This window comes from Prinia subflava, chromosome Z, assembly GCF_021018805.1.
Source record: "Prinia subflava isolate CZ2003 ecotype Zambia chromosome Z, Cam_Psub_1.2, whole genome shotgun sequence".
In the NCBI taxonomy this organism is placed as follows: Eukaryota; Metazoa; Chordata; class Aves; order Passeriformes; family Cisticolidae; genus Prinia; species Prinia subflava.
Window position 1 is genome coordinate 44,365,381 of NC_086283.1, and position 13,069 is coordinate 44,378,449.

General features: G+C 38.7%; 1 protein-coding gene across 7 annotated transcripts in view; it reads right to left on the reverse strand.

Moving 5' to 3' along the window:
- PSIP1 (PC4 and SRSF1 interacting protein 1) overlaps positions 1 to 13,069 on the reverse strand; it is a 37,514-nt gene that overhangs the window by 1,543 nt on the left and 22,902 nt on the right. For all 7 annotated transcript variants that reach the window (XM_063423207.1, XM_063423206.1, XM_063423205.1 and 4 more), the window contains 6 exons: positions 12,438 to 12,556; positions 10,092 to 10,147; positions 8,836 to 8,906; positions 5,112 to 5,213; positions 4,205 to 4,424; positions 1,304 to 1,415 (listed from right to left, as the gene is read on the reverse strand). In XM_063423207.1, coding sequence (XP_063279277.1) covers positions 1,304 to 1,415; positions 4,205 to 4,424; positions 5,112 to 5,213; positions 8,836 to 8,906; positions 10,092 to 10,147; positions 12,438 to 12,556 — 680 coding nt within the window. The remainder of the gene's footprint in view (positions 1 to 1,303; positions 1,416 to 4,204; positions 4,425 to 5,111; positions 5,214 to 8,835; positions 8,907 to 10,091; positions 10,148 to 12,437; positions 12,557 to 13,069) is intronic.

The window sequence follows — 13,069 nt, forward strand, 5'->3', positions numbered from 1 at the left end:
AAGTTCACAGACCCTGTGTCCAAGTAGCCACACAGTATTTTTTTTGCAAGTGGGTTTCTTTCTTTATCAAAGTTAAAGGTCACTGGAGTGTAGAGTTCAAAGCCACAGCAAACACCACACACATATTCGGTAGGAATGTTTATTTAGTTTGTTTAAGCAGAGGGCTAGAATATAATCTCTCTGAGAACCTACACTTGTAACTCCACTATGTTCCTGTAGGATGCTGCTTGTTCAGACCGAATGAGTCTTCAGCCTAAGTGGCTGAAAACTCCCAAATCCACTTCAGTACTTCTAAGGCTGCCTCACAGTAAATATCATCTTCATTTAATGATAAATTTTCGTCTTATTTTTTTTGTTGTTGTTGTTTTGTTGTGTTTAAGTTTACCTTACTGTAAGTAACAGTCAATATTCCACTCTTTTGTATAATTTTAACTTGGCAGATAGCCAAAAGAATGCCAGGCAACTGCAGTTTCTCTTGATGTGCATGAAGACAGTGAGAAAAGGAGCTTGCTCCAATACATACTGCTAAACAAAAACAATCTCCGCATGCAAGGTGAAGAATGGCTAGAGAAAACACTTCAACAAAGCAACTCTAGGATAATTCTGGGCCTTTTCCACATTTGTTACTAAATTCTGTTAAGTATTTCTCTTTCTGTAAGAGATTCATTGCTTGTTGTTTCTGTTTACAAAACATATTTTTCACTGAAACCAAGTTGAAATACTTAATGCAAGACAAATTCAAACATTCTTACAGCTTTGTGTTTAAAATGGTAAGTGCATCCACCTCTATAAAGCATTCATGAAGACTTCAGGAATTTCACAGGTTTAAGTCCTAGCCTGCAGTTTACCTGCATTTGAGTGATTCTATAGCCAAACTGTAGAAAATTATTTAAAGTGGCTTGTCTATTGATAACAGTACATGAATTCACAAAAAAATTAATACATCTCATTAGTTTCTATTAGACTTGGTTCAAGCTTGCTTTGCTTCCAACTTAATAGCCTAAAACACAGGAAAAAACTTTTACTTCGCTTTGGTCCACCACATGGTGATTCTCTCCAATAGCAGGACATCCTGGTAAGATTTTTTAAGTCTCCACCACAGCAGTGAATGCAATGATACTTCAAATATTCATTCAAAACTTAAACAGAAGATTTGCACACTGTTGCTCTCCAAAGCTGAGAGCAAACTGTGAAGAAAACAGTACCTCAACACGATGAGGTAACTTCAATCTACTGCTGTTCTATTTTACGTAATTAAGCTAGAGCAGAACAGACCCTCAGCTCAATAATGTTATTAACTCACTTTTTCTTACTGCCAACTTCATGCCTGTCTTTCTTTTCTTCAGCATTTTCTCCATTGTGTTGTGACTGGTTGGTGTCCTGCGCTTCAGACCCTCCATTCAGAATCTTTGAACCTTTAAAATGAAAGAGTGGAAAAGTGGAACTTGGAATAAAACTGTGTTAGAGTAGCCCCTGATACTTTCTTTACCTTAATCAAATAAAACATTATAAATATTTTCCCCTCATCTTGATACCCAGGTAGCTGAAACAATACAAAAGACACTAACTGATACAGCTTCAGCATCTACCATTTTGTGCAATGTGCCTCATCCCATGGTTTTAGCCATGAGAATTGAACAGTTTGTATTTTTCATGCAATTTCAAGTTCTTCCTGTGCTTGCTAAGCTACAGATCATAGGCCTAATGCTTGTTTATATTCTGACCAGTGAGAAAATATACTTTAGTAGTAAATTCTTTTTAGCACTCTAACCAGGTCAGATAATTTTTGGGGATTCTTGTTACTTTAACTGTAGAAGTTAATAGTTCCATCACATCTCACGTACTCTTGACTCCAACAAATTACGTATAATCAAAATACCAGTTATAAAAATAGGAGTGTTTAATGATAACATGGATTTTTCAAGCAGAAAAACAGCACTGGCTAGAAGGTCTATACAGTACAGTGAAGGTCTTAAGTCGGTGCAGAAATATTTAACATCTTTTAGAATTTCTGTGATGACTACATGTTTTGCTGTGGTATTATGAGCCAGTGAATTTTGTGTGAATGTTGAGGAATGTCACTCTCTGAACTGATGGTCCATTTTACATGAAGTTGCAGATTGTTAAAAGAACTCCTCTATTGAACTACAGAGCCACAGTAAGGAAAAAAAATGGTACTCATCTGAATTTTTACAGTTTATCTGTTTATACTATCTCAAAATCAGTTCTGAACTCAAAGGCTACAGGAGGAATTTGATAAAATAGTAAATGCTATATTCCATTGTTACAAAGCAGATAATCTGATGCTGTACATTAAATGCCATCCATTGCAGCATCATTCTGTATTGACTATCATTCTGCAAGATAGCCAGGATGCAGCAGTTTTTAAAAGGGCAAGAGAAGGCATGTAAGGATCAGATTTTCTTTTTTACAGCAAATAAAACCTGCTTCCATAAAATATCCCTCTACTCTGAATTTCTTCCCATTCTTCACATGACTGGGCAACAACATGGTACTTCAATGCATTCTGCTGAAGTTGTGTTAACCTTATCTGGAGTGGCTTCACTAGCCAGACTATGCCCAGGAAGTCTCTCAGTGTAGCTTCTTTGTTAAAGTATTAGTTGTGCTGACCAGTGGTTTGGGGAAAGATCTCTGTGGAACCTCTACTTCATCATACATTCTCTCACCAAAAAATGGTTGGATTTTAAAATCATCCGTGCTTTCTCAGCAATTACAAGTAGTGACATTCCTATTACAGTTGTGTTGAATCCTTGGCACCTCAGTTACAGTAATTTGTTTACTGTTGATCTAGGTGGTGTAATTTTTAAATGGTTTGCTGAAAAAAAAAAAAAAAAGTTCTGCTCCCAAAATCCAATTTCAAAGTAAATGTAGCTTCTGTGATGTTCTTGTGGAGATCAAGGATCTAAATAATTTGAATAGATGGGTAGAACTCTTACATTGCAACATAGCTTTCCAATGTGTCTGTCTCATTTTGTTCCTGTTTAAAAATGTATCTATTTTAGTACCGATTTAAAGTTATTACTGAGCACACTTACTACAGAAAGCTTTTGCTACTCTGCGGTACAAGTTAAGAACATAAATACATTCTTCTGTCATAAAGGATTGTTACTTTACTGTTAGGCTGAATTACTTAAGTTGCACCACGGATGTAACATAGAAGTGGTTAAAAGTTGCTGCTACACATGGTAGGGCATGCATGATATAGAAACAGGCTAATGAAGAAAACAAAGCTGTTTCAAATTCTCTCTCAGTGGCAGAAGTGTAGGTACCAAAAAGCTACTGAAGGAATAGAAGATTGTGTTGGTTTTGGCTGTGATAATTTTCTTCAAGGTGGTGGATATAGGGCTGCATTCCGGATTTGTGCTGAATGCAAAGTTGGTAATACAGAGATGTTTTTACTTCTGAGTAGGGCTTACACACAGCCGAGGACTTTTCACGTTCCCACACTACGGAAGAAGTTGGGGGTGTATGGGAAGTGACACAACCAAGACAGGTGACCCAAACTGACAAAAGGGACACTCCAGACCACGTACTGAGACACACTCAGTATGTGAAGTAGGGAGGAAGGATGTTGGAATACATTTGAGTGATGGCCCTTGGTTTCCTATTATGCATGAGGGGGCCCTGTTTTCCTGGGGATGGCTGAACACCTGCCTCCCCATGGGAAGCAGTGAATGAACTCCTTGGTTTGCTTTTATGTGCACAGCTTTTGCTTTCCTCATTAAATTGTCTTTATCTCAACCCATTAGTTTCTTCCATTTATGATTGTGATTCTGTCCCTGATCCTACTGGTGTAGGAATGAGCAAATGGCTGTGAGGGGTTTGGATGCTGGCTTGGGTTAAAGTGCAAAAATAGTAGTATGTCATTCTACCTCACATTTAATGTTATGGGTTTTTTTAAAATTCTGTAACATTATCAAGCTAGATAATTTACAGAAGTAAAATTTGCAAGACTTAATTTTTGCAAAAGCCACTTCCTTTAGCCAATTGAGATAAAATTGCCATGGTAAATGTTACATTGAATTTGAAAGTTATTTGTAGCAGTACTGTCCTTGACAACTTCAGATATGAAAAGGTTTTCATAGACTGATGAACTCCTACATCAAGGATATTTTGAAGCTGGCTCAAAAATTAATGGAGACTAAGTCTTTTATGTGACAAGAAAGTAATGCCATAGTGTTACCTGTTTGGTCTTTTTCCTTTTCAGTTTTCTTGTTTGCTCCTTTCTTCCCTTGTTCTTTTGTTTTGTTAGCTTCTTCATGCTGCTTTTGCTCAGCAAGTGATTTATTTAGTACTTGGGAAAGAACAGAATCTCCTTCCCCAACCAGAAACATGGTCTTGAACTTGTTATATAGCATTGTAGATTTCTCCATGATAACTTGGCTAATTTTAAATTTCCGTATCTGAAATGAAAGTAATAAAACAGGCTCCACTAAGGTCCTTAAATATCTGTTTAATTTCATTATACACTAGCTTAAATTCTTCATTTAAGCTACAATGACATAATAGACTTTGGCACTTGAAGTGTCACAGAAATACAGAACTGCCAGGTTGGGAGGGGCCTCAAAAGATCTCCTGGTCCTACCCTTCATGGGAAAGGGAGCTTGGATCACATTATCAAGCACCCTTGATCCCATCACATCTTGAAAACCTCTAGCAAAGGAATCCCACCACATCCCTGAGGAGGTTGTTACAGTAAAACAACTGTTCTTACTGTAAAAAAAGAGTTGTTTAATATCAAAATAAAGCCTTTCCCAGTGCAGCTCGTACCCATTGCCCCTCATCTTTCCCATATAACTTCTGGTGAAGACAAAAGCCTCGACCCACTCTGTGCAGCAACCCCTAAAACTGCTGGAATAACTTGAGACTTTCCCAGGAAGGAAGGAACTAAACCCTTTATTCTTTGGTTATAGGGCAGGTTCTGCAGCCCTTCGATCTTCTTGATGGTCCTCCTCTGGGCCTCTCCACTCTATCTGCATCATTCTTGAACTGCAGGGATTCAGACTGGACAGAGTACTCCAACAGTAAATAAAGCTGGTATCACTTTATGAAAACATACATCTTACTTTAACTAGCATTGAAAATCTCACCTTCTTGAGAGTTAAGATCATCTCTGTATGTTTCTGAGCTTGTTGCATTGTTACTTGAAGGGATGCAAGCTCATCAAGAGCCTCAATACACCTGTTCACATCCTGTAGATAAACAAGAAATTAGTCTGAAGACTTACACGTTAGTAATCTTTAATTAACCATACTAATCTAGCTTCTGTGCTCAGTGGCATTTTCCTGTTAGATCCTTAATTTGACTATGTACTTAATTTTAGAAGAATTTATGTAGTCGAACTTTCCAACAAAAATTTAACACCAGTTGTCTCTTAGCTAGTCCTCTAAAAGGCAGATTATACTTGACTTATTTGTAACATTTAACAAGAATTTAAGGCTTTCAACATACATAAAGCAAGCTTTAGGCTGCTTTCATGAGTCTAGTACTTCTATACTTGAAGCTGTTCACCATAGTCAGGCTTTACCATGCACAATTTTTCACAAGTGATTAACCACTGAGAAGGGAGGAAAGCACCTTAAGTGGATCATAGTTAATACAGAGAACTGTCCTTATACACTCCCTGCCCCCAGTATGCTTTACCCTCTTTTTAAGTAAGTTTTCACAGATGCACCACCATCCAGTCCGAGGGGCTCAGCCATGCCCTGCACAGTGGTTTCTCCACTGGGGCAGGCTGGAACTGATCAAGTCTAGCACAAGGCAGTCCCCCATCACTACTACCAGAACCTTGCCTCCAAGACCCAAACCTGTGTGTTTCCCTAGCTGGAACAGCTTGCTGCTCCTCATGCTGCCATACTTCTTCAGTCATGCTTACTTTCTTATCTTTGTATTTTCTCCAGACTGAACACTCCCAGCTCTCTTGGCCCCCTATTTTTCAGCACATGCTCCAAGCCCTTATTCCATCTTTGTGGCCCTTTACTGGGCACTCTACAGTAGGTCCATATCTCTGTTGTTCTAGGGAGCCCCAAATACAGTCCAATGTCTCATAAGTGCCAAGTAGAGGGCAATCACCACATTACTTCTGCTTTCTGGCAACTCTCTGTGCAGCCCAGAAAGCTGTTGGCCGCTTTAGCCACACAAGTGTATTGGTGGCTCATGCTAAGCTTGTTGTCCACCAATACCCCCAGGTCATTTTCTGGCAGGCTGCTATTCAGCCACTCAGTCCCCAGCCCATGCTGAAGGCACGAGGGTATCGCTCCACAGGTGCAGTACTGGAATTGAAGTTGATGAAGTTCCTGTTGGCCCATTTCTCCAGACTCTCTGGATGGCAACACTCTCATCAAACCTTTGATTTCAGATTTGCATCACTGGCAAACTAGCTACAGGTGTGGTTTGTATCATCATCGCAGTCTTCAATGACATGTTTTAATAGTTGACTACTAGTGACTGGCCTGTAGCTGGACTCTGGCACTGCTTAGTTTTTTGTGCCCTTCTGTTCAGCCAGTTTTCAGTCTACCTTTCTATCAGCCTTTTTAATTCAGACTTCCTAAGTATGTCTGAAGCTGTCCTGAGAGACAGTGTCAAAACCTTTTTAATCTTAACAGAAACAACATCCACTCTTTCATCCACCAAGCCGGTCATCTCACAAAAGGACATCATTTTAGTCAAGCATAATTTCATCTTCACTAACCCATGCTGACAACTCTCAGAGCTCTTACTGTACTTCATATCATTGGAAACAATTTCGAGGAGGATTTGTCCCAGAACATTTCAAGGGATTGGTGTGAGACTGACTGGGCTGTAGTAACCTAGACTGCAAGATGAACAAGACATTTCCTTTCTTCCAGTCCTCAGGAACCAGCCCCTCATCACCATGACTTTTCAGAAAAAAAATGGAGAGGATGGACAATGACATCATCCAGCTCCTCCAGCATTCTTCCACTTATTCTGTACTGAGTCTCTGTCTAAATGTTCTGTAATTTGATCTTTGTCCTCTGAGCATCAACGTTTTCTTGTTTCAATCTTCCCATGGTCTCAGGGGTCTAGGATTGCTGAACAGAACTGTACAAGCAAATCGAGGTCAAGATGACAGTGGTTACCTTAGCCACCTCCTTTTTTACTAGAGCACCTATCCACCTATCCCCTTTAGCACATTTTCTTAGACTTTAAAATGAATCAACCTGGAGGAGGTAATCCTTAAAAGTGAGCCAGATCTCCTTGTCCTGTCTTCCTTCTAGCATGATCTCTCAATCCTTCTAAGCAGATCCCTGTAGAGAACAAAGTTTGCTCTCCTAAGTCCATGGCTGTGATACTTTTCATCCTGCTCCCTTCTCCCTGGACTTCACTATCACACACAGTGCAGCCAAGGTTGGCCCTGACCTTCATATGCCTGACCAGATTTTGCTGTTTGGAGGATCAGGTCTAACAAGGTATCTTGCCATATGCGCTCCTTCATCACCTGGGCTAGGCAATTACCAAACTCCAGAAGCTTCCTGCATCGCCGTGTTATCTGCATGTCCCTTCAGCAAATACCAGGATGTTTTAAGCTTCCAGTTAGAATCATGAGTGTCTCCCCATTGCCTTAAGATGACTTAATTCTCTGCTTCTCCTTGATCAGGTGATTTCCAGTAGACATTCTCAGGATGTCACTCATTTTGGTTGGCCCATTAATCCTGACCTGTAAGCTCCCAGCTGGCTTTTCAGCTGGTTTCTCACATAAAGTTATCCTTCATCTTGTCTTCCCAGCACCCATCTTTCCTAAAGAGCCTGTAAACATATAAGGCAAGGCTCACCTCACTTCTACCTGAATCTCTGATACCAATGAAACCACAGCCCTGCAACTGCAGAGAGATGTCCAGTTGACCACCGTTGCTCTTCACACTATATGTATTAGTGTACAGTCATCCCTAAGAGAAAGAGAGTTGTCCTGGTATTCCAGAAAGGTTATGTGTTTTCCTCATTATGCTGGGCTGCTATAGCAATTCCTCATTCAATGTGCTGATGCTTGTGGTCATGCCACTTCAGTCCTATTCTCCAAAGAAATTCTGTTGATTACAAGGTCAGTTTACATGACCCTGCTGACATCTGTTTTACTGCCATCCTGCTCCACCATTTCCTCCTCTGCTACCATTCCTAGAGTTTGATGCTCTTTAACCAGGCCGGCCAGCCCCTTGGCAACACTATTTCTGGGTGGATCTTTCCACCTCCTGGCACACATATCCATTCTTTTGTCAGACTTTTTCTCAAAGGGATCACCACCTGGGTGCCCATACCTTTACCATTACCCTCACAGTCACACAGTCATGCTTGATACTTTCCAAGTGTCCCCTGACTGTATCACTGGTGCCCAACCTGAACACCTGCAGTGGCAAACAAATGGTCACAAGGCCAGAAAGCCTCAAACATCTGTCAGTAACATTCCAAATCCGAACCCCTGACAAGCAGCAGATTTCCCTTGACAGTGAGGGGAGTCAGTGGACTGGAGCCCTAATCACTTGACTCCTGATACTGCGTCCAATGTCCCGGTGTTTCCACGTAGCTCAGCAAGCTGATCTGGCACCAGATGTTCTATTTGACGTAATTCTATCTCAATGTTTCTGGTAAATGATTTATTATGTAGTATTTTCAAACAAAACAGATTTCAGTTGCTGACACCCATCTTTCACTGCCCACAGTAACCACATTTAAGCAGCATGAGTTATCTCTCATATGGAAAAAATTAATTTTCAGAGTATTAACTTAAAAAAAGAAGACATGCCAAGTATTTCCTACTGGAACTTGAAACATGAATCAATTTAAAAAATATATACTTACAAGATTATCAATTTTCAGGGAATTCTTTATTTCTGCATGTATCCTTTGAAGCCTAGAATCCACTGAAGTTTCTGAAGATTAAAAATAATACTCATGAATATTTGTTAATCACAGTAGGTTTGCTTTTGCAGAAATGATTCCACAAATATGAACCTCATACAGAATGCAGAAGAACATAGGCAGGGATCCTACATGCAGGTGCACACATAAATACAATCAGAAAAAAAGTACACCTTTTTAAAATGGAACATTATTGGCAACCCACACAGTTTTTTCTTAGGAGTAACACCTGAAAAGAATTTTCTATTCACAAACACAGCTGCCACCCTCTAATTATAGGCCAGCTTGACATGAAGTTTTAATAAATATTAAGAGTTACAAAGCTGGAAGGCCTTCCATGACAGGACACCTGGATATTGATGGTTTGTTTTCAGTAAACTGGTCATGATTCAAGTTACAGTCCAAATCCATCCAAATAAAATGTTCCCAGTACACATGCTTCAGATGTGTTAAAGATGAATGGACATTGCATTCCATAATTCACATGCTGAATGCCTGCTTGGATTTGGTATGTATTCTGAACAATAATGCAAGCAAACAGTTTCCTTTAAATCAAACCCATCTTGGATAGGTTTGGATAGGTTTTATTTGCTCTCTTGCTGCAACATTGGATTGGGTGGAGACCATGCCACTGGATCTCTACTATACTACAAATTACAGATTACAGACAGTGGTCGTCAAAGATGGGAGTACTGTAAAAGGAATTATTCATCCCCATGAAGGTCAGTCTACAGGCATGGGTTAGCAGCCAAGACCAAATCTGAATCTAAACCTCCTACTTAGTAAGAGGTAGTATCTAAATAGTTTCAAGAGGTCCCTCCGACTATTGTGTTATGAGAAGATACAAGGGAAAAAAAGACAGAATAACTGAAGTGATTTATTTCAAAGAATAAAAGCTTTTTTCTTGTGTTCACAAACAGAAGAGATTGATGTTTAAAAGCCTGAATGACAGTGAAGTCAGAATAGCAAAGACCTGTTCTACTGCACTGCAGAAAGAACAAAGAAGGACGCAAATGCACTGTTTCACAGACCTGAAAGAAGAATCATGGTTCAAACACCTCAGACTGAGATCTCATGCAGCCACCCTTGGCAGTGTATTATCAGCCGCCCCCAGCTGTACATTATCTTATCCAAGAAGAAATTCCATTCAAAATATAAAATGACCAAAAAATACTGTTTAGATTCTTTAAACTAACCTCTCTTCTTCTCAATCTTCTTAACTTCTGTTTTCTTGCCTTCTTCTTTATTCTGCCTGTCAAAAATGTTGAAATGTTTTTACAATGTTATGAAGCCTGCTTTTTCCCCCCCAGTTTTTGGATGAGATGCAATATTTTGAGGTATTAGCTCGCTAAAACATTAGCATGCAAAACTCACAAAGAGCCAAACCCTTGTTTTCAAGGACAAACAATTTAGGAGAAATTAATTGGCTAAGGTACTGCTGATAAATCCTGCATACTCAGAGGTGTATTTTTCCAGAAGCTGCAAATTAAAGGATTTTAAAAACAAATAATTTCCCAACTGTATTGGGTTTTGTTGCATATTAACATAACATATTAACTGGTAAAATGGCATTATATGGAAAGAACTTATGGAAAGAAAATATTTTAATTATCATGACAAAAGGAGTAAAATTATTTACCATTATCACAGGGAATTTATGGAGAGATCAATTAATCATAATCAGTTTCTATATGACTATTTTATCAAATAATTAATTGTAACAGTATACATATTTTACAACTGGCCATAAATGCATTAGTAGTAATTTTGAAGTTCTTGAAGGAAGTAGTAATAGAGTAAAAAAAAGAGATTTATTACAATTGCAGTGAAACCTCCTTGATCTTTCCCCAATTGTATCACTGAAAATAAAGCTGAGACTCAAGAAAAACTAAAAAAATTGTCTCCATTTCAGTTACAGGATGAAGACAGGGAGAAATCTTTGAAACAAGCTTTTGAGCTCTTTATGCAAAGATCATGAACTTCTGTTTAACAATCCCTCAGTTTTGCCTGACCGAGGGATTTAAAAGGCTACTTTTAGGATTTCCAGCATATCATGACTAATGTCCTGTGGCTACTTTTCTTCCTGTCATACTAATATGTACACATAAAACGTGTAGGCCTGCAGGTCTTATCTTCCATGTTTCTTTCATAAAGAACAGAAAACTTGTTTGCTTCAACTGGCAGCACAATCTCAACAGTAGATAAGTTTCCCGTATGTACAGAATGGTGTACAAAGTACCTTAACTAAATAAATACTAATGAAGTAGCTACCAGAAGATGGAAACTACGCTGATGAACAAAATAATCAAAACATATATCAGCCTATACCAGTTCTACTTTTTATCAATATTGAGTTTTGTGGTATTAGTCATCAACTGTAATTAAATTCATCATGCATTCACTACTTCTCCTTTATTTTACTGGAATAAAACACTATCTACCCTCCAATACATAAATTATGAGAGCTATTTTAAAGTAGAAATGTGGTTGTTATAACTAAATCAATATGACAAAACCAAATCAGCATGTGTTAAATAGGGATATAGTATAAGCTGCTAAGGCACTTTCATATCTCCGAATCTGGAAATGTTTAGGTTTGCCACAAGTAGGTAAAGTATTTATGTTAGGTGTCCAGACGAGTGACAGGAAGAAAAGGAAAAATGGCTGGAGCATGAGAAAAGAAATACTCAAACAAAGTACATTTTTGTTAGTGAATGTGAAAAAGACAAGACTTTTTTGTTACAGGTAAAGGGAACCTTTACTCTCTTCCATTCCTCCAAATTTCTGCCTTGTTCTCTCCCTTCCTTCTGCCTTCCCAGCAAGGCTGGGATGAGAAAATCAAGCTCTTGTGGTGCAGATTCTTCACTCATTTGCAGAATAGCAAGTGAGTCAGAATTGTTCCTACTGTCCTACTCTCCAAGTTCCTGGCAGGATCTTCTTTCTATTCTTATGTTTGATTCGAGTAATCTTCTATCTGTTCTTGGTATCAGTCAACCAGCTTTGCAATACTAGAGTAATTATTTTTAACTTGTTCTGTCTGACAGCATATGCTCCAACTGTTAGACAGAGAAGGAAATGCTTTCCTGGTAACTTCCATTATCAGAGGCATTCCATACCTCATCAAAAATCCATAAGTATGGATAATAGGACCTACCAGGTCCTACCAATTTAATCTAAAAATTGTGAGAAAAATATGGCTGTCCTGGACAGTTTTTCACAATGATCCCTTTTCACATGGATATTCTTCAGTTAGTTCTAAAAAGAACTCTGCTAGAGATTCCACATCACTGAAAGACTGACATAACTTAATTTCTAAGTTCCATTCTTCCTATTCTCCCACAACAGAACATTTTGGTTCAAGGTGCTTTCCATCCTCCCCTCAAAAAGAAAAGAGAAAACCAAAATAGGCAGGGGGGGAGGGAACGGTAGAACACAGTGCAAACCACTTTGGAAGTTTTTCAGAAGTTTCACCTCCTTGTGAAATATGTTAGGTTCAATATATTCCTACAACTTGAGGGCATCACATGTTAAAATATACTCACGATTCAGATTCTGTCTGTTCGTCTTGCTTACGCTTTCTTTCTGTTACTTCTCTCTCATGTTGGCTTCTTACTGTGTTTCTTCTGTGAGCTGCCGGAAAGCTTCTTCCCCCTTTTTTCTTCTGTTTTTCATTTCACATTTTGTGATTGGAATGAGAAAAGTAACATTATAAATTACTGTTTCTGTAAACAGATGAAGCTAAGTACCTTTGATGCAATTCTACTCCGCAGAGCAACCTGACAAACCCCTGCTTTCCCTAAAGCTGAACACAATTTCATTAGTCCTTTCTCCTTTTTGTCTTTTCAATATTAAGCACCAGAGAACAATGCTACGGGAAATACTAAACACCAGAAAAATGAAGACATTACAAATTGTTGGTTGGAGACAGTTTTGTATCTTTCACAAATGTGATTTCAAGACACATGTTCTCCAGATGCACCAAAGGAAAACAGCATCCGTCTTCCAAGGAGCATAGGTTAAAAAAAATCCCATAAGCCTCCTGACATCTAAATCCTTTGTTAAAAAGCTGTCTTAGGAAATACTAGAAGTTCCTGAAAGAATTATTTGAGAAAAATACAGTTCTGAAACTTTTATTCTATATATCTGTATACTAGGCATGCCAGACTCTTACTGT